The sequence below is a fragment of the Myotis davidii genome, unplaced genomic scaffold (genome assembly GCF_000327345.1).
Source record: "Myotis davidii unplaced genomic scaffold, ASM32734v1 scaffold78, whole genome shotgun sequence".
NCBI lineage: Eukaryota > Metazoa > Chordata > Mammalia > Chiroptera > Vespertilionidae > Myotis > Myotis davidii.
In genome coordinates this window covers 1,685,095-1,704,132 of record NW_006290305.1, presented here as the reverse complement: position 1 = coordinate 1,704,132, position 19,038 = coordinate 1,685,095, and the positions used below count along the sequence as shown (strand labels likewise).

The 19,038-nt window shown below is 53.7% G+C and overlaps 1 protein-coding gene and 2 long non-coding RNA genes across 3 annotated transcripts in view; 2 read left to right on the top strand and 1 right to left on the bottom strand.

The window, feature by feature from the left end:
• Positions 1-12,404, bottom strand: part of LOC107183009 — a 14,355-nt gene extending 1,951 nt beyond the window's left edge. The window contains exons 1-2 of the long non-coding RNA XR_001513789.1: positions 12,315-12,404; positions 10,049-10,206 (exon numbers count right to left, since the gene is read on the bottom strand). This is a non-coding gene — a long non-coding RNA (uncharacterized LOC107183009). The remainder of the gene's footprint in view (positions 1-10,048; positions 10,207-12,314) is intronic.
• On the top strand, positions 9,092-12,320 carry LOC107183008. Its single transcript, XR_001513788.1, has 3 exons — positions 9,092-9,860; positions 10,735-10,845; positions 12,230-12,320. It is a non-coding gene; the product is annotated as an uncharacterized LOC107183008 (long non-coding RNA).
• A 1,137-nt stretch (positions 12,405-13,541) lies between the features above and the next one.
• Positions 13,542-19,038, top strand: part of CFAP100 (cilia and flagella associated protein 100) — a 16,136-nt gene continuing 10,639 nt past the window's right edge. The window contains exons 1-5 of the mRNA XM_015563575.1: positions 13,542-14,116; positions 16,166-16,367; positions 17,964-18,031; positions 18,112-18,275; positions 18,491-18,571. Coding sequence (XP_015419061.1) covers positions 13,751-14,116; positions 16,166-16,367; positions 17,964-18,031; positions 18,112-18,275; positions 18,491-18,571 — 881 coding nt within the window. The 5' untranslated portion in view covers positions 13,542-13,750. The remainder of the gene's footprint in view (positions 14,117-16,165; positions 16,368-17,963; positions 18,032-18,111; positions 18,276-18,490; positions 18,572-19,038) is intronic.

Below are 19,038 nucleotides of genomic sequence, written 5' to 3'. Positions count from 1 at the left end.
AGGAAGCAGCGGGGACGGGGGTGGGGAGGAAGGGTGTGAAGATTCTTTCCCTCACTGACCCTGACTCACTTATTCAGCACACACTTGTGTGCTGGTACTGTACATGGCCTGGGACAGGCCTTTCCCAAGTGTCGTCATCAGTGTTTGTGGCATTTATTCCATGGTTTTGCCAGTGATTTCTATCTCCTGCAGGATTGCTCTCTAAATCCCAGTCTTTTCTGACTGCTGTCTCCACGTGGGTGCCTCTCAGACACAACCAAACCTCAGTTATTCCCCTAATAGTTGTGGAACCCAGGACACCCATCTCTCCACACCCCAGCTCCATCCAGAGCTGTGGGCCTCGCTCAAACGTGCATGACCCCCAGGACTGGGCACAAGCTCTGTACACAGCAATGTCTGCCTCTGCAAACAGCACCCCTGCCTCTCCCAGGCCTACGGGAGCACGCCCATGCACAGGTCCCTTTGGGAGGGTCAGGCCTGGGAACAGGCTCCTAGTTGTCTGGGCAAGGAACTCTGAGGCCCAGAAACCTGAAACATCACCCACAACACTCCCTTTTGGCCGGCAGTGGCCTAGCGGCCTGTCGCCTGGTCCAGCCGATGCTCTTCCTGCCTCTCATTTCCACGGTTCCTGGGGCCGGGTCCAAGCCCCCCCTCCCTCATCCTAGGACAGGGCAGCACCTCCTCTTCCCACATCTACTCCTGTCCACTTCAGTCCATCCGGTTTGGGGAAATTTTAATTAGATTAAGTCTTTCCCACTTAAGTCATTTCCCCTTGCACTTGGAACCACATGAAGAGTCCAACCCCTGTGGCCACACCACAACCCTGCTCTCAGCTCCAGCTCACTGGCCACGGTGCATGCAGCACAGCCACCATCCCCACAGCTCCTCCTGTCCAGGTGTGGGGACTGCTCGCCCCTTCCTCCCTGAGTCTAGGCCAGCCTGACTCACCTTGGTCCACAGACAGCGGTATTGTGCTGCTCTGAGCCTGGGGCCCACCATGCTTGCAGCTTGCTCTCACGCCCAGGCTTAGGCTAGCTCTGGGGAGCAGACACAGGCCTCTCACCAGAGACCTCCAGGGGTTCCCACCTCCAGCCCCCTGCCAGGCAATGTCAGACATGCCAGTGCATTCAGTTGGGCCCAGCCTGAGACCCACTTGGCAGAACAAAGACAAATGGCTGACCCACAGAATTGTGAGCAAAACCAGTGGCCACTGTTTGAGTGCTCCCTGTCAGGGTGGCCTCTCTCAGCGGAAGCTGACACTGGTGCAGGTCCTCAAGCTGCCCAAGGCCTTCCCAACCTCAGGGCCTCCTCGCAGGCTTTGCCCACCTCCCCAGCCTCACCCTGAGCATGCCAGCCCGGCTCCGTCTCAGCTTTACTCCTCAAACACCTCCGTAAAAAGGCCTCGCTGACCTTCCTCTGTGTAAGCTCCCTGTTGTCTCTCTCCTCGCCCCTCTGTTCCTCCGTGGCCCCATCGTCCCTGCCATTGCACACACCTTGTGCCTTCCTCCTCTTGTCCTTGACCTCTCCAGGCCAGTGCTGGACTGTGGAGGTGAAGGGAGGGACTCCCCACTCCCCCACCCCCGTGCCTCCCATTTCCTCCACAGTCAGGGCGAGGCCAGCAGCCCAGACAGGGCCTCCCGTCCTGTCCTTCTCACTCGCTGTGTTTCATTCCTTCATCAGATGGACCTCCCTCTCCCCTGTTGGGCTGTAACTCCATGGGGACAGAGACCATCTCACAGCCCAGCTCCTTCCTCATTCCTGGCACAGAACAGAAGCTGAATAAACATCAGCTGAGTGAATACGTGACTGAACAAATGGTCTGGATCTGAGTCCTCCACATGGGAATGCATCGGTGAGCTGGAGTCCTGCTGAGTGACAAGCAGGCCCAGGGGCCTGGCAGTGAGAGCACCTGCAGCGCCCAGCGCTCTCCCACCTGCTCTGGGCCCGCCCAGGTGCTCAGGCCCTCACAAGCTCCTTCGCCTCATGGCCTATCCCAGCGAGTCCCTCACAATGTATCTAGGACTAGGCCACTTTTCACTCTGTACACTGCTACCTCCCTGCCCCACAGTCAGGATCCTCCTCCTCCTGGACCATTGCCACAGCCTCGTGAAGGCCGCCTGAGTAGTTTCATGGACAGCATTGTCTAAAAAGCAGGGCGCAGGAACGCATGGCTAGGATGACCCATTGGTGAAAGGATGCAGGTCCAGCTGCAACGCTGAGCGTTCTGAAGAGATGGCGGGCAGGACACGGTAGCTGGTGAAGGGAGACACTGCAGCCAACCTCATTTGTATCATCGGGACGTTAACACCCACAAAGAATTCGTGCATTTCCTGTCTATCTTTTTAAAAACAGTATTTTGAAGTGTCTACGAGTCCATGGGTGGGCATGGAGTTGGTCCATACCTGGGTTGAGTTAGGTGGTGTTGCTATTGGTTGAAGAGGTGCTGTGATTAGAGTTAGAAGACTGGGGTTTGGGTTTAGGAATGGCATTTGCACAAAAAGGCCCTGCAGAGTGGGAGAAAAGGCGCCTTGGATTAGTTAGTGTTTGGGGAGGATGGGGTTCAAAATGTGAGCCTGAATCAAGTTCAAAATAAATTCAGATTCTGATGGATCCAAGGCTAGGAAGGGCGGGGGTGGGGTTGGAGTTTGACATAGGATGTCGCTTTCCCAATAAAGTTGGAAATCAGGCGATTAGAAGGGGAGGGCGTGTGCCTCTGGCCAAAGGAACTGCTCCGGCTTTTGGAGACATCCCCATCCTTAACCCCACCACCACCCCAACACCTTCCTGCAGCTTGGGAAATGTGGCTGCCTCAGCTCTGCAGCCGCAGGAGCAGGGAGGACTCCTGACCTCGCGCTCAGCGCGTCCCCCCAACCCCACCCCGGAGCCCAGGAGCAGGGCCAAGGTCGTGGAGGCGCTGTTTGCAGGTCTCGCTTTGACGTGCACGCGCTGCGCAGCGTCTTCTCAACTTGTTTACAAGCCTGCGTCACCGGGGAACCTTTCACCACTGCCTGGGACAAAAGGTTCCTCTTTTTAAAGTCCACTTTGGTCAGAAACAGCGTTCACCAGGGCCCAGTACTCCAACTGGTGCAGGGCGACACCCCGTGGTGGATTCAAACAGCGCACACACCCATTCACCCATTCCCCATTCGCTCGACTGTACCCACACCTATGATCTGCCTATCATACATCATCTATGCGTAACATCCATTCACCCTCACCCATTCCCCATTCGCTCACCTATGATCTGCCCATCATACATCATCTATGCATAACATCCATTCACCGTCCACTGCAGGCCCCCCATCTATTCACCACATGTAACTCAGCCACTCACACACTTCCCCTCCGCCCAGTTACCCATCCACTCACCCCTCCCCTGGGATTTCCATCCTTCCATGTAAATGTTTATCTTTCTAGTCACTATCCATTCACCATCCACTACCCCTTGACTCATTTGACTAACATCTATGAAGCACTTTCTGTGTGCTAGACCCTCCACGAAGCACTGGGGTCAAGGGGTCACAGGACAGTTCTCTATGATCTTAGGGGCCCACCACAGGGCCGCAGAGGAGATCCCCCAACACACACACACACACACACACTCACACACACACACTCACACACACACACACAGGCCCTTGTGAAATGGCCATAGCACTCACAGAACACTATGAGGACTATCGCCCAGGCTTGGGGGTCAAGGACGGCTAAATGAGTAAACAATTTCTAAGCTGAGATTTAAAAGGGGCTGGGACGGGCCAGGCAAAGAGAAGGGAGGAGGCCAGAGGCCAGTCCCCTCGGAGTTCACCTCAGGTGGACTCTGAGCAGAGGCTGTGAGGAGCCACGGGGAGAGAGGCCAGGCCCTCCGAGGGTGTGGACGTGCCCCGGGTACCTGTGCTGCAGGAGAGTGTCTTCTACTTTTAAACCACTTTATTTTTTACAGAAATAATACATTTCTACAACTTCCTTGTCCCAAATAGAGACCAGCAGGGAAAAAAGAAGAACCCGCAGTCCTGCCACGCAGAGCTAACACTGCGGTGTAGGTGCACATACGGAGACCTACTGTGCATCCACCTGTGCATCCACGGGCAGCCGTGCCGTGCGCCTCCGTGCTGGACGGCAGGGTGGCTATGATCACTGCCGCAGCCTCGGGTCTCACAGATGCCCCACTGGGAGGATGTTTTGGAAGGGAGAGCTATGGGTATAGCAGACGCCATTGGGGACCAACCCATCGTCCATTCGAATCACCCCATGTCCTCGTTAACACAACTGATGGTGTCCAGTCACCTGCCCTTGTCCCTGGGGCCATAGGCCCTGAGGCAAGCTCTCCCGCAGCGTTCCCATCTCCACGCCTGGGTTGGCTTAGGCACGCATAAACAATATTTTTACTAGGCAGACAGGACAAGCAGTGCTCTGGGGAGCCTCGCATAATCTGAGGTGATATTGCCTTATCATTTAAGTCACTTCCTGTGGGACTTTGTTTCTGGCATCAAAACGCAACCTAAGTGATATGAGGAACTATTGTCGAGAAGTTCCTTATCCCGGGCTCCTGAAGCTAAGTGACACCCTCCCATGGGGCACAGTCCAGAAGGTGTCACCCTGCCACCTCAATCTCACAGTGGAAGGAATGTCCTTCCCCTCACACCTGGGCCCTGCCCCTGGCTGCCTCAGCACCGTGGTCCTCTTCCTTCCCCTCGTTTCCTTCCTCCCTCCTGCTCTCCCTCCCTTCCTCCCTGCCTCCCACCCTCCCTCCTCTGTCTCTTTTGTTTCTCTATGCCCTGAAGCATAGTCTAGTCTCAGCCCCTCTTCCTGGCTGACCACAGTGCCACAACAGCCTGGGACCCCCACCCCCGCCCCACCCCACCCCCAAGCCCGAGGAGCCCAGGCACTGAAGCACCACCTCTGATCCACGGCTAATGCCACTTTCCCACCCAGTGTGCTGTACCCTCAAGCCTCGCGATCTGACTCCTGGGCTGTAGCATTGGGTCTGGCTTTGATGACCTAGTCTCCACACTGTGGGTCAGTGCCAGTCTCGCCCCTAAGAGGGCAAGATAGGGCCTTGGCCGAGACCCTCGTGTGTCGTCTTTCTCATCACCCATCCACGCTCTCCCCACCCCCAGTACTTCCTGAAACTTCTCTCACCCACCTGCCAACAGTCTTCTATTTGGCAAAGACAATGAATACATTTCAATCTCTTAGCCACTGGAGAGCATTTCTTCTTTTTAGCGTATTTATTGGGCTATAATTCACATACCAAAAATGTTACCCATTTAATATGCATTTAGTAAAGAGTTGTGCCAATATCACCGTAATCTAATTTTAAATATATGTTTATCGATTTCAGAGAGAGGAAGAGAGAGGGAGAGATAGAAACATCAATGATGAGAGAGAACCATTGATCGGCTGCCTCTTGCATTCCCTGCACTGGGAATCGAGCCTAAAACCTGGGCATGTGCCCTGACCAGGAATCGAACCATGACTTCCTCGTTCATAGGTCAAGGCTCAACCACTGGGCCATGCTGACCAGGCACCATAATCTAATTTTAGATACTTTCATCACCCAAAAGAAAAGCCTACATATCCCTTAACTGTCACTGCCACCTTATCCCAAACATCATTCGACCCCCAGCCCCTGGCAACCACTAATGTGCTGTCTCTATGGATCTGCTTACTCTGGACAGTTCATATAAATGAGAATCAAAGATATGGGGTCTTTAGTGACTGTCTTCTTTCACTTAGAACAGTGTTTTCAAGGTTCATCTGTGGTGTGGTGTTTATCAGGACTTCATTCCTTTTTATTGCCAGATAATATTACATTGTATGGGCATGCCATCTTTAGTTTATCCACTCATCCATTTATGGAAATTTCAGTGGCTTCTACTTCTTGGCTATTATAAAAAAATGCTGCTATGAATATTCATGTACAAGTTTTTGTGTAGACATATGTTTCGTCTTTCTTGGATACATACGTAGGAGTGAAATTGATGGATCATATGGTAACTCTATGTTTAACTTTGTGAGGACTTGCCAGACTGTTTTCCAAAGCGGCTGCACTATTTTACATTCTCACCAGCTGTGCATGAGGATTCCAATTTCTCCACATTCTCACCAACTAGTGATGTCTTTCTTTATTATAGCCATTCTAGTGGGTATGAAGTGGTACCTCATTGTGGCTTTGACTTGCATTTCCCTAAAGATTAGTGAAGTTGGGCATCTTTCGTGTGCTTATCAGCCACTTGCGTACCTTCTTTGGAAAGTATCTACTCAGCTTCTTTGCCAAGTAAAAAAGAAGGAAATCTTGCCATTTGTGACATGGATGGGCCTGAGAGCTAAGTGGAATAAGTCACACAAAGAAAGACAACAACTGTACGACCTCACTTATGTGTGAAACCAAAACCAAAACCAAAAACAAAAAAGCTCATAGATGCAAAGGAAAGTTGTCCAAGGTAGGAGTTGGGAGAGAAGCAAAATGGATGAAGGGGTTCAAAAGGTACAAAATTCTAGTTATAAAATAAACAAGTCCTTGGATGTGATGTACAGGATGGTGACTCTAGTTAACAACCCCTCGACCGTAATATTAGACAAGCGTTCTCTGAGGCCCAGGAGATGCCAGGCTCTGTGTTACCCACACCAGGTCCCTCCCAGGTCATTACTGATATGTCCACTTTATAGCTGAGGAAACTGAGGCCCAGAGCACTTCAATAACTTGCCCAAAGTCACACAGCCAGTGAGGGACAGAGCTGGGAGTTGGACCCAGCCCGGACTCATGCCACTGCCAGCCTTTTAGCCATCATGCTCTCTCGCCTGTCTTATGAGTATCAGTCAGTCTTCGGTCTGAGACAGAAGGACACATTTTCTAGGTGGTTTTCTTTCTAACCTTCTAAATAACTCACAGCCAAACCAAAGGCAGAAACACACTGACCAGAGAACGTGTCTTATTGTGAACTATGCCATTGGACTCCTTGGGCTTTTTTCACAGTATATGCATAATTGCTTTTTGGTAATTATATAAAGTTATAGAACAATTCCCGGTGAGAGGCAGTGTGTGTCTGGCTAAGAGCAAAGATGAACTCCCCTGCCCGCGAGTCCTGTCTCTGGCGCCCTGGCTCTGCTGGGTACATTTGTCAGCCTCACAGTGACTCGTCTCCTCCCTCGTGTGATGGTGACGGGAATAACAGGACCTACTGCCCTGGGTGGTCTGCGTTAAAGGGGCTCCAGCACAGAGAACAGCACCTGGCACACAGAAAGACCATGGAAGGGCTCACGGGAAATTCACAACGGTCCATAAACTTCCTGGTGATAGCAATGAATTGGGAGTATGCTCGTCGCTCTTCTCTCTTTGGGTTACCTCTTTTCAAGATTCCTAAAAGTCTCAGAACTTCTGGTGCTTGAGGTAAATCATTTCAAAACTGTTTGTTAACTAGTGACTGAGGCAGGAAAGTGAAGTACTTGCTGAAATATAACTAAAAAAAAATATCTAACTTCAGTTCACAGCTTCCTGTGCTGCTCGTCTGTGACAGAAGGGAGGTAAGACTATAGCGACCGTCAGGGGCTAGATCATCGAGGACTTTGGGTGACAATGTAAGGAGCCTCTATCCTGGGGGTTAGAGGAGACACTTGTCTGTTTAGGGCAGTGGTCGGCAAACTGCGGCTCGAGAGCCACATGCGACTCTTTGGCCCCTTGAGTGTGGCTCTTCCACAAGATACCATGTGCGGGCGCGCATGTACAGTGTGATTAAAACTTCATGGCCCATGTGCAGAAGTCAGTTTTCGGCCTGGGCGAGTCTGTTTTGAAGAAGTACTGTTGGTATTTGTCTCTGTTGACTAATGAGTTTGCCAACCACTGAGATAGACGAAACAAGTGTGGATGGTAGAGTTGGAAGGGGTCGACCTCAGCGAACGTACCTCAATCAGATTGAGGACGTTTTTAGCAAAGGCCAGCTTAGGAGTGCCCTAATTAAGTACTTGCTGAAATATAACTAAAAAAAATATCTAACTTCAGTTCACAGCTTCCTGTGCTGCTCGTCTGTTAGTAACAATGTACCTACCTATATAGTTTAAGTTTAAAAAACTTGGCTCTCAGAAGAAATTTCAATCGTTGTACTCTTGATATCTGGTTCTGTTGACTAATGAGTTTGCCGACCACTGGTTTAGGGTATCTTAACACAGCTGCGGTAATAAACACTCCCCCACGCACAGATGCACGCACGTGCACAAGCACAAATCACATATGTGGCTTAACCAATAAAACTTCCTTCCTCCCTGTACAAAGCCCATTGTGGATGCTGTCACTGCCAGTGGGATGCTGTTCTCCAGTGCTGATTCAGGCATCCCCTCTCCTCCCACCTTCGGGAGCCCCTCCACACTCCCACCCTGGCTCTACCCCTCACCCCACTCTGTGGCCCACAGGCCCCACCCCGTGACCGGTCTCCCCACCCACACCACCTGCCTTGGGCAGAGCGAGGAGAGGCTAGCATTCTCACATTACTAGTCTGCAGACTGCTCCAGAGACGCCTAAATGTCCTCAAAGACAGAACCCTGTATCCCCAACTCCTAAGAGCCTTTATCTATCCATAAATCCCCTGGATGTGTGGGAAAACCCTGGTAACCATGGTCAGAACTCATGGAGAGCTCTCTGGCTGCTTTTTGGGGACCTGGGCCCAAAGTTTCTGGGAAAGAAAGAAGACCCTAGTGCAGTGGTTCCCAATATGGGGCACATGCCCCACAGGGGCAATTTGACTTTTAATGGGGGCAATTCGAGAATGAGTTAACAGTGAATTTTTTGCATTTCTATGGTTCTAGGGGCTTCATATACAGTATATAAATATATATTGTAACATATTTATGCATTTCAGTTCTCTATTATGTTTTGAAACTTTGCCATTTTTTCATATCACTTCATATTATTTTTTTAACAATTTCTTAGTGATTTCTTCCTCAGTACTTCAGCTGTCCTTTTGCTCTTTTTTCTTTTTCATAGATGCCATGTTCTTTGGAAGCTTGATTAGACCAAGTTAATGGCCTTTTAGGCTTACCTCCACGTGAATAGGAGTTCACTTTTTGAATAATGAGAAATTTAAGTCAGAGGGCTCACCATGGGTGCGGCGGGGAGGGCGTCAGGATTTTAGCGATGCTTAGGTGGGGCGTGGCCAAAACCAGGCTGGGAGCCACAGCCCTCCGCCCATAGCTCAGCAGCTGGCGGATCTGGCGAGATAAACTGGCTCCCCGCTCTTTATCACCTTGGCCCCGCCCCTCTGTTGACTGACAGCTTGTTATGTGTCTTCATTCCTTGCCTCTCACAGCCTCCGGAGCAGTGGCTCCCAACCTCCGCCGGCTCGGGCGTCCCGGGAGGGCTGGCCACAACGCAGATGCAGGCTCCGCCCAGAGCTGCTGCCCACGGGGCCGGCGAGCACTTGCTTCTCCAAGGAGTTCCCGGCATTTCTGAAGCTGCAGGTCCCAGGACGACGCTTTCAGAGCCGCCCCTGGAGGAAGTGAGGTCCGCGCTGCAGAAGGGACCCCTTACAGGCGAAGGCGCACTTTGAGTCAATGAATGGGGGGATGAAAACGAGCCGGAGGACAGTGACTATAATGAAGGACAGAGGAAGGGCACTCCCGTTCACCAGACCCCATCTTGGGCCCGTCACCGACCCGGTGGCGCCCCAGGGAGTCTGGGCTTCGTCCTAACCCCACCCAGCAGCCCACAGGCCCCGCCCCGCAGCCCGCCTCCGCGGCTTTTGTGACGTCACGACCCCAGGGGTCAGGAGAATGGTTGCTGTGGCAACGTAAACCAAAGGCCCGCGCGCTCTGAGCCTTGGAACCGCGGCGCGGAAGCTTCGGATCAAGCCCGGTGCGCGAGGCTGGTGGGTGCGCTCAGGGCTGTGATGGGGGGCACGCGGGGTCAGGGTGAGCTCTGGACCAAAGCGCAAGACCCCTTTTGCAAGGCTCCCCGCCCCTCCCTCCTTGTCGCCATACTTGCTTTATCAGTCACCTAGACATCCCTCCGTCCAAGGTCCCCGCCGAGTTGGGTGGGGAGACAGGTCCTACTCACCCGGGCCTCCCTGGATTCCTGTCCCGGAGAACCGAGCAGGACTGTGGCTGGAAGGGCGCAAGCTTCGGAGTCAAGGGATTTTGGACTGGAATCCCAGCTTCGGACCTTCCTGGCTGTGGGACTTAGGACACCTCTCCGGATCTCCACTTTGTTTCTTCCTTTGCAAAATGAAAAGACATTCAATGTTAAGGACGTGCCAGGCGCTTTGATACAGCTCAGAGAAGACACCTGTTCTCATGGGGCTTAATTCTAAGGGCAATACGCTAATTTTTTTTTAAAAGAGATAAACGACAGTGGGTAATTGCAGAGAAGAAAATAAAGTGAGGTCACATGGGGATGCGGGTAAAGAACCCACTTTAGACCGGGGATGAGGATGGCTTCTCTGAAGGGGTGACCTTTGAGCTCAGATCTGAAGAGAGTGAGGGAGCTGGGTGTGGGAGGACAGTTTGGACTGAGGAGGAGCAAATGCAAAGGCCTTGGGGCAGAGCATGGTTGGTGTGTTCTAGCGACAGATAGGAGCCAGTCAGAGAGGGGAGAGAGGATGGGGTGGGGAGTGGGAAGAGAGGGAGCTGCATGTGTTGGCCCCATGGTGAGCCCTCAGTAAATGCCAGCTGTTCTCAGCCCTGGGGCGGAGGGAGGCTGTGGGCCTGGAGACCATCTGGCTCAAACTCCGTGTCATTCCCCAGGTTGGAACCTTCTCTAGCCCAGGTCCGGTTTTGCAGCAAGCCCTTGTTCCTCTGCAGGAAAGTCCAAGCTCCTGTCGTCTACTATGGTTTCCAAGGTCATGGCGAACATCAGTAAGTACCCAGTACCCAGCTGGCATGGGCTCTCTCCAGGCCCAAAGGCAGCCTTGGGAGCCTGGGACAGTGAGGTCTAGACTTAATCCAGGGTTCAGGAGATGCTAAATCAAGCCGCGAGGCAGAAATCAGTTTGCCAGGTTCCTTAGAAACCCCACGTACCAGAGTCCTAAGGTTGCCAGGACAAAGTACCAAACAGACTGGTGACTTAAACAGCAGAGATTTATTGTCTCATGGCCTGGCCCTTGGGGTATTCCTATCTCCCAGGCCCTCCCTTTCCCTTTATCATCCCAGCTCCCCCTCCCCCACACTGGTCCCAGAGGACCAGCCCCCTGAGCTTTCCACCAAAGCACACCTCTATGCTCTCCAGCAGCCCCCACCCATCTGCCCTCAGGGCCGACTGCCCTCCCAGGCTGGCATAGACTGGAATCTCCAAGCTACAAAAGATTCCCGAGTTGGGGTTGAAGGAAGCATGGGGCCAAATGCCTCCTTCCCTGTGGGTATACGTGGAAGAGAGAACAAGGAAATGGGGGTCTCTGAGGGCCCAGCCCTGATGGAAGAACCTGGTCAGCTCACAGCAAAAGCACTGGCAGGCCAGGAAGAAGACGCTTAGGGTCGTGACCTGTATAACCCCGTGCTGCCCTTTGGGGACAAACTGAAGGGTGTGCAAGGGAAGGCGCGTTCTGTGTGCCAGGCGCGCGTGCTAGGAACTTCTGTGGCCATTTTCTTGCATGATCCTTACAACTTCCCAGCAAAGTCAGCATGATTGTCTCAGATGTGGAAACTGAGGCTCAGAGAAGCTGAGTGGCTCGCCAAGCCCGCTCAGCAGACAGGTGAGGATGCTGGGGCCAGAGCCTAAAGTGTACCGAGCCGGCACGGCCGTGGGTGAGCCTGAGCGGGTGAAGGATGGAGAAAAGACAGACAAGAAAGCTGGGCGCTAGGTGGGACGCTCCTCTCTGATGGAGAGACAGCGCCACAGCCTGCAAGCTGAGTATTTTATAGCCAGATTCCACGAGGCAAAGTAAGGGCGTAGTCAAGATGTTTACAACGTGGATTTCGAATCTACTCAATTACATGCACCTGATAAGCTTTGTTTACGTGCTGCACTCTCACAGCCCATATCACTCAGCCACGTGGGACCACGGGTTCGGACCATAGGTTCAAGCTTACAGCCATAGCCCCGGCTATAATTGTGCTGGGACTTGCAGGTGGTTTTGCCACGAGAGGATCGTGCCCTCTCATTAGTCCCAGGCTTGAACCTGTCGAACGCTATAGCCGCTCTCCACACTAAAGCATGTCTGCGTCTCTCCCCGGCCTCACGCTGTGTTCACAGCTGTCACAAAATATGTCATTTTCTCTGGCCCTCACTTTTGTGTCTCCCCAGAGAACAGCCTGGAATCCACAGACGAGAGCTCCCCTTCAGTCATTGAAGAAAAGAAAAAGAAACATAAGAAAAAAGGCAAAGGTACCTCTGGAGCCGGGAGCTGAAGTCCCAGGTGGTGGGGGCACACTCTCTCCCTCAGCGGCGATGCCTTCAGACCTAGTCTTCAGTGTGAAGGGCAGAGGCCATGCTTCTGTTTCCATGAGGAGCAGGGTTACTGAGACCTGAAATAATGGGAACATAAAGTAGGATGTGTTCCTCCAGGAATGGGTATGTGGGAAGCAGTCCACAGCTCCGTATGGCTCCACCAATAGCAGTTCTACAAAATCATCCAGCTGACCACATCCCAAGTCTTTCTCCCACTGTCTTTAAATGTAGGGCTTTCAACCGCAAGGTTGTCACATGGTCACAAACTGGCTGCTGCAGATGCAGCCATCACATCTCATTCCGGGAGGGAGGAGGATTGAAGAGAAGGGCAGAACTGCCTGCCTGCCACTTTAGCCCTCCCTCCCTGGGAAAAGATCCTTCCCAGAATATCCACCCAACAATTTCTCACTACTTTTTGCGGGGGAAAAGGGGGCAGGGGGAGTCACAGGGCCATTAGGATCTGCAAGGGAGGCTGGGAGTGTAGCTTTTCAGCTAGGCACATGGCTCCCGTCTATTAGGAAAAAGGGTAGGCAGCTAGCTGCATATGCCTCATCCTCTGAGCCCCTGCTCTGTCACTCCACACCCTGGCTTCCAGGACTCCCTCTGGTTTCTGTGCTGCCCTCACCCACCCCCGACTCCTGGGCTTACAGGCCTGCCTATCCGGTCTTCCCGCAGAGTTGTGCAGATGTGAGCATGTTCCCTGCACCTGTCCTTCACAGGCCAGCTCCCACCCCTCAGCCCACCCCGCCCCCATTTCCTCTTTCTTTTAATTATTAAAATCCCACCCTAGCTGGTTTGGCTCAGTGGATAGAGCATCTGTCTGCAGACTGCAGGGTCCCAAGTTCGATTTCAGTCAAGGGCACATGCCCTGGTTGTGAGCTCGATCCCCAGTGGGTGGCGTGCAGGAGGCAGCCGAGCAGTGATTCTCCTCATTGATGTTTCTATCTCTCCCTCTCCCTTCCTCTCTGAAATCAATAAAAATATATTTTTTTAAAATAAAATAAAATCCCAACCTGCCCACAAGTAGAGACTAAAGCCCAGTGAACTCACATGCCTATCACCAGATTGGGCAGTAGGCAAGATTTTGCCACTTTTGCTTCACCTATCCCTTTTCTCCTGTTCTTACACTGCCTCTCCAGGCCTCAGCCACATTGCCCTTACCCACCCCCAAGCCCATCTTCCCTGGGGCAGGGCGGGGCAGGGGCACTGGTGGAGACTCCTGCAAGGACAAAGCATATTCACCTGGAGTGCTCACTTCCCACCGACAAGCAGGCGCCTCAGCACTGGAGTCAGCAGGCTGTCACTCCCCCCCACCCCCCACAGAGTAGGAGTTCCTGAGACTTTAAATGAGAGGACAGAGGGCCAGGGACATAGCACATGTCTGAGACAGGGGGGGCTGTGTTCATCAGGTCTCTTTCAGGTGTCAGGAACAGAAGCCCCACGCCAACTCGGTTGAGTTTACAGAGCTGGAAGGTCCAGGAGTGGACTCCAGGCACAGCTGGGCCCAAGAGAACACTTGTCACTTGCTCATGCTTTCACAGAAGCTCCCTATACTGGGCTGGGAGGGTGCTGGGACCCCAGAGGCACAGGCCTCAGCTGGAAGAGCTGGCTCGTCTCTCGAATGAGGTATTTCCCTCCCCAGTGTCTGTGGTTGTTCCGGACCGTTCAACTAATCCTTTCCATATGTCTGGGAACGTGGATTTCTTCCTGCTCAGAGATCAGGAGCGGGATAAGTTTCACGCAGTGAGTACGCAGGACCAAGGCCTGCCCCAGCGCTTTCTTCCCTTACACAAGCAGCAGCAGCCAGATTTCCCAAGAGCACTTTCCCCCGGTCACTCTCACTCTAGAATGGCTCACCATTTCCTAGAAAATGAACTGGAAACTCCCCCTAGCTCTCAGGTCTCTGACCTGTCCCACGGCCACCCAGTTTCATCACCATTGTGCCTGGGCCTTTGTCAGGCTGGGCTCCTGGGAGCTGCTGTGGCCACAGCCTCTGCTACCACGCCTTTGCTTCTGCTGTCCCTTGCCAGAGATGCCATCCCCTTCTGAGGCTTTTCCTGTCCTTCGAGGCCCATCTCAGACCTCAGGGACCCTCTCGCCTCCCCTGGGAAATCCCCCCCACAGCTGGCCCCCACTGCTCTTGCCTTGCACAGTCTCCTGGTTGGAACTCTTAGAGGCCAGATATGCACACAGGCATGCACACATGTGCACATACACATTCCATGCCCCTTAGCAGTGCCTGGGAGTCCCGGGGCCAGCCCTGACCCCCAGGCTGTGCCTTGTCTCCACCCCAGCATGGTCTCTCCTGCTTCCCAATCCCAATCCCCACACACATCCACCCTGCCGCGGCATGGCCGGCCAAAACAAGCAAGCCTCACTGCAGCCAGGCATGGGGAGAGCTCACCAGGTGCACATCTTCCCTGGGAGCTGTGGCTTCTGCTGCAACTCCAACCGGTACTGACACCCCAGACTCTGGCCTAGAAACTCTGGGAGGGCCACCATCCATCGATGTTCCCCCGACTCGTGCCACGCTGTGCACCCACTCATGCCCCAGAAGGAAGCTCATGAGAAGCCACACTGAGCAGCTCCCGCTTCCCTGAGGCCTCCGGAGTAGGGAGATATTGCAAACACACGCCCAGACTTTCTCTGACCTTGACTTAGAGAGCTCGCCAGTGCAGAATTCCATTTTCTTCTGCCAGCTTGGCCCTGCTTCAGGGCTACCTCCATCTTCTTCCAAAAGCCCCTGCAACCTCACCCTCCACCCCACGCCCCAGCTGAGCTCCCCAACCTCACACTCCTCCCCACCCTGCCCCACGGAGCCCCCCAACCTCACCATGGTCAAAAGCAGCTACCCAATAACTTCTAGACACAGGTCTCCAGCCACAGGGATTCTAGGGGGTGGCGTTTCCCCAATTTTGTTGTTATACGGGGCTCACACTGGACCCTGCCACAGCTAGGTTTTCCCTAAGCAGCGCTCTTTACAGGCTGAATTGGGTTTTGAACCTGCCAGGCCCAGTAGGAAATAGAACTACCCAGGAAAGGCCAAGAGTTCACATGAGGCCTTTCTGATCCCACCCCACCCCATGAGGGATGTGGAGACCCCCGGGGTCTGAACAGAAGAGTCAGGGCACCCCAGAAGCCAGAGATCTAAACGAGGCCTCTGGGAAGAAGAGACCCCAACCCCGCTCCCATCCTGGGAGCCTCCGAAGGGAAAGGCTGGGGCCGCAGGTCAGGGCAGGTGGAGAAGGGGTGGGGAGGCGCAGAACCCCAGTGACAGCACGGCCCCGACACTGGCCGACAAGTTTGCAGATCAAACTCAGGGTTTCAAGTTTCTTTTGGAAATTCAGATCTAATTTCCCTGGACCTTGGGATGTTGGATTTAGCAAATCACAATACAAGTTTAAGTGTGAGTTTCAGATACACCAAGAGTCATCTTTTAGTAAGTATGTCCCTGAACTACTGATCCAGAATGCACATCACTTGGCAGGCAGCCTGTGCTCATCTGGCTGCCCTCCTGCACCTGGCTCTCCAGAGGCCAGTCCTGCCCACTCCCTCTGAAACGGGGCAGTCGTGGGCAGAACCCCAGGGTGCTCACACACACACACAGCTCCACCATCTTTCCTGCGCTTGGCACATGGGCACCCCCCACCCCACCGACCAAGTGCGAACCACCTCAAATCCATACGACCCTGGCATGGGACAACGCAGGAGGAGGCAGCCGGGCCCAGGAGAGGGGGAAGGTTGTGTGGAGGCCGGCACTGGGAGGCCTCGCCTGATTCGCCCGCCCCCTAGGAGCGGCAGAAGAAGAAGATGCTGCAGTTGCACCAGAAGATGACCTACTCATCCAAAGTGTTGGCCAAGCACGCCAGCCTGCTGCATGAGCTGCAGCTACAGGACCGGGCGGATGACCAGGAGGCGCGTGCCCTGGCCGAGGCCCAGCAGATGAGCGCCTTCCAGGAGGACCACACCTCCTGGAAGCTGGCCATGACCAAAGGTACTGCTCCTCTCTTCCCAACATCTACATCGGGTCTGTGCCTCCAGGCGAGGGCAGTGCTGCAGAGGAGGGGCTGCAGTGCAGTGGGTGCGGGGGGCACCTTTCCTGTCTGACCCCTGCCTCCCGAATCACAAAGACCAGGTCCAGGTGGAGTGCAAATCTAAAAGCCTGTGGACCCCAGTACTGCATGCACTCTGAGTGCTGATGAGGCACAACAAATGCAGGTTGTATAAATATGGGCATTTAACATGGGGATAAAGAGTCAGTGTAGAACTGATTGCCTGGGTTCAGATCTCAGTGGCTGCTCCTTCCAGCCAAGTTAGCTAACTCCTTTCCTGAGTTTCCTCTCCTGGCTGATGACAGTAGCAACCTCATGGTTGGGGGGTTCAACCTCGTCAAACACAGCACATCGTGAGAAAGAACTGTGTGTGTTTGTGTGGGTGGGTGTTTGTGTGGGGGTGTGTGCGCGCATGGGCAGTTATTTTTGTAGCCCAGTAGGAAATCTACAGTACTGAAATGAATTAATATTCTACCAACCCAGATGATAAAGTATAGTATCACTTGGCTAGAAAGTAGTAGTTGGGATCAGAGAGTTCTGGAACCCCAGGGGTACAGGCATACTGGATATGAGTATACACATAAGGAGGTCCCAGTCTCCACCCTGACACCGAGGCTTGTTCTTTGGGGTAGGAAACCCTGTGCTTGCTCCGACGATTGTGCGCCAAGCTCTGCATGGGGGGAGCAGCACGGCATGTGCTTGCTTTCTGCCTCCGCCCTCTATTCCTAAGCCCTAGGAGAGGCAAGTGGCACCTGGATGGGGAAGCCTGGACCCAGGGTGTTTGGACAAAAGACTTGTCAGTGTCCAGCTTTGGCTTCCAGTGAGGAGCTGGGTCTCCTTGAGGGCAGGGACTCCCCCAGGGTGGACCAGGAGGCAGGGGCCTAGTGGGTTCGCTGCCAGGCATCTAGACCTAAAGCAGGACCCCTGTGCCACGCGGCTCTGCAGTCCTTCCCACAGTCCCTGCGCTCTCCAAAGCTGGGGAGTGTTTAGGTCTTCCTTTCCAGAAAGGCCCGGAAAAGAGCCCCCACGGCCGGTGGCCCCACCGTGCTGCCTCTCTGCTTGTCCTCTGGAAGGTCATCCAGGAGCCCACCCTGATGTCCCCCGACCTGGGGAGACCCTGGCAGTGTAGACTTAGCTGCTGCCCACATTGGGCCCTGGGGGCTCAGGGCACCCCCAGTTGAGATCATCCTGCCACATTTTTCTCTCAGGTCCTGGGCAATAGGCCTTCTGGTATGAAGTCCCGTCGGGTGAAACTCCCAGGGTGGCGGTGTCCAGAGTCTCATTCCCGGTGAGAGGAGGCAACAGCAAGAGAGGCTCTTGCCACCTGGACCAGCTGCAGGCGTGGAGGTGTGACCGATCAGCGGGGCCTTCTCCGCCTTTGCAGGAAACAGGGCTGGCTCTCCCACGCCCCCTGTGATAGCGCTGCATTGCACCAGGAGCAGCTGACCAGCACCCCCTTCCTGTGCACCCATCCTCAGCCACACCTGAGTCTCTCTCCCACTGCCCACCCCCCAGATGCCTCCCTCCTCTCATTGCAGAAAAGAAAGAGGATTCTGACAGCATATACAAGTACATCAACCAGAAGCGGCAAATGTTCCTCCTCCAGGTAGGCCCGTCTGCCCCCTTGAAGGGGACCTGGGTGGACTGTCTGGTGGGGAGGGTAACCCCTGCTCTGGTGGCCATCAGTATGCCCTGGATATGAAGCGGAGTGAGATCCAGCGGCTGGAGATGCTGGCAACAAAGGAGGAGGCGGAGCTGGAGCGGGCTGAGAAGTCCCTGGAGAAGGATTCGACCCTGTTCGATGAGTTCCTCAGGGAGAATGACCGCAGCTCAGTGCAGGCCCTGAAAGAGTGAGCCTGTGGCCAGAGGGGCTGGTTGGCCATGCCCCCAGGGTCCCCTGGGCCTGTGCAAACCACCCGACCCAGCCTGCACCCAGCCTCAGCCCCGCCTCCACCCCTGACCCAAACCAGGCTTCTGGGAGCTCCCCCACCTCCAGCCTGGCCTGAGAACCGTCTGGCCTCTTTAACGGTCTGAGATTGGCTCCCTGCCCCACCCTACCCTTCAGGGCAGAGAAGGAGACCAAAGTGAAGATAGAGAAGATCACTGAAATCCGAGAGCTGACCACCCAGATCATGAATATCAAAAGGTAAGGTCAGAGGCTGCCTGGAGGGCATGGCTCAGTGGTTGAGCATGGATCTATGAACCAGGAGATCACGGATCAATTGCAGCCAGGGCTCAATCAATCAATGATGCTCTCTCATCATTGATGTTTCTATTTCTCTCTCCCTCTCCCTTCCTCTCTGAAACCAGTAAATATATAACTATAAATATAAATTTATTTATTTATTTATACATACACTGAGTGGCCAGATTATTATGACCATCTGATGTTTGTAGGCAAATTAGCCGTACACTGCATCATCTGGGATATGGAAGCCGAAGGCCTATTCAAACACCTTTGCTGTCTGCAGTTACCAAGATAAAGCGTCTCCAATTTGCACAGGAACACAAGGATTGGACAGTCCAGCATTGGAAAAGAGTCATGTGGACCGATGAATCACATTTCCAGTTGCATCATGCAGATGGCAGAGTGAGAATCCTCCCACCTGAGGG